Genomic DNA, 2088 nt, shown 5'->3' with positions numbered 1-2088 from the left:
AAATTTAAAGAATTAATAAATATTATTGAAGTTTGTATATATATTTTATGTACAGAAATATTAATATTAAGAAATATGAAATACTATGAAATATTAAATTACTTAATCAATTAAATTAAAATATCAAAATAAATAAATACAATAAAAAAACATTTAAAATAATTAAAAGAGAAACTCATTAAGTCTCATTCTTCCTCTAGATCTAGTCCCTGTCAATATTCTATCCTAAATTCAGGTTAACAGTCAGGAGATCTTCTCCCTCTCCTGACATTTTTAAATCCTGTCTGAAGCCTCAGCTGTATCTGTTGTCTTCACCTGGTATTTGGTGAGTAGTTTGCTCTTCCACTGCGAGTGAATGTCATGTATTGACAGTCTCAGGTTGTGGTTGCTGTAACTGAAGTTCAGAGACTTTGGTTCATCCAGCAGTTTTCCGCCGATCTGTTTTTCTATCTGCAGCACCTCCTGTCCACACAAACACATACAGTCAACAGTGCAATCACTTAAATTAAAATAAAAAATTATATTTAAATCTGTATATATTTAAAATATTACATTAATAATTATATTTATATAATAACAACAATAATAAAAATAATAATTTAAATAAAAATCATACGAATTTATATTAAATTGTTTAATCATTTTAATTGAAATATTAAAGCAGATTAAAAGAATGTAAACATTAATATTTAAACTAAATTTTCATTCAAATATGATTTGTTGAGCAAAGTCATTAATTAAGTGCACATTAGCATATTGCCCGCCCACTTGTTGGTCTTTTCGAGTTGGTCAGAATGAAAATGAAAATTCATTCTTTGCCACTAGGTGCCGCTTTTGGGGCCTCAATTGTCAAAATGTTGTGTATAAACCGTCCTAAATTTGTTCTAAGATCATTTCTCAAAAGTGCGTAAGCGCGATTCTGAGAAAACGAACGTGCGCACAAAAACACGTGCATTCGCCTCTCTTCCAGATGTGACATTTATAAATCGCAAATGATCTTGAAATTGTGCGCAGCTGACTGCTGTCAGATCTCCGCCTTGTAAACGCCCCCTAATTAATATCATTACCATATAAAAGAGCACACGCCAATATCCGAATTTCTATGCTTGAGAATGACGAGTACAAAGAAAAAAAAACTTTACCGAGTCTGAAATTGAGGTCCTGCTGGCGGAGGTAGAGGTTCGTGCGGGGACGCTTTTTATTTAATAATGTGTAATTATTCTGTGGACAAACAATGTGTGTGTGGTTATATTTTTTCTATTGATTATTATCAAAATTACTACTTCTAGAAACAACAGAAATAATAACAATAATAATAGTAATTATAAAACAATAAGGTTTCCAAAAGTAAGTATAAACTACGAATTCAAGTAAAATTTTCTTATAAATCTTATAAAAAGTGAGCCATCCTACTTTTAAAATCACTTGCTATGACAACTAATAAAAAGTTTAGTATCACGAAATTCTTGCAAAACTTTCAAAAACATTATTGAAAGAAAAATTGGACGTTTCATATCATAATAAAATAAATTATTACACAATTATGGTCTCCGGTCTGAAAAAACCTGCATGTGATTTGGCATTTACACAGTTTACTAATGCTGCTCAAATGTGCCATAATGTACTGACTCAAAAATATATAGTGTATTTTATACAAATAACTGATGTACATGACAAAAACAAAGTTTATGGCTGATCGCTCTATTCATTTTCACAGAAGAAAAGCAGCAGATATTATAAATAAAAACAGTTAACAATGTTATTGAATAGAATATATTAAAACCATTATTGCACGACATAGTTCTTATAGGCTAAAAAGACAAAACAGTCGAAGATGCGTTTATACATTTTTGTTTTCTATTTTACGCATTAGTAGTAAATCAAGACTTCGCAAGTTCTCTTGTAAAATAAAATTATTAAAAAAAACAACAACATGGAATAAACTGTGTACAAAAGCGAGTAAAGAACTCTAAACATTAGGCTACTAAAAAGGTCAGTTTAATCTCGCAAAAACTCCCGTTAATAAAAAATCTGACCACACTGCACAATTAATCTCTTACACTGCATCTTTGTTGTTTATGATGAATT

The 2088-nt window shown here is 29.8% G+C and overlaps 1 protein-coding gene across 1 annotated transcript in view; it reads right to left on the bottom strand.

Moving 5' to 3' along the window:
* The window catches only part of LOC107704840 (netrin receptor UNC5C-like), an 89788-nt gene that overhangs the window by 13066 nt on the left and 74634 nt on the right, over window positions 1–2088 (bottom strand). The window contains exon 14 of the mRNA XM_016507865.1: window positions 316–462. Coding sequence (XP_016363351.1) covers window positions 316–462 — 147 coding nt within the window. The remainder of the gene's footprint in view (window positions 1–315; window positions 463–2088) is intronic.

The sequence above is a fragment of the Sinocyclocheilus anshuiensis genome, unplaced genomic scaffold, assembly GCF_001515605.1.
Source record: "Sinocyclocheilus anshuiensis isolate Anshui unplaced genomic scaffold, SAMN03320099.WGS_v1.1 scaffold117, whole genome shotgun sequence".
Lineage (NCBI taxonomy): Eukaryota > Metazoa > Chordata > Actinopteri > Cypriniformes > Cyprinidae > Sinocyclocheilus > Sinocyclocheilus anshuiensis.
Note: the sequence above shows the minus strand (reverse complement) of the source record. Positions and strands in the feature narration are given on the sequence as shown.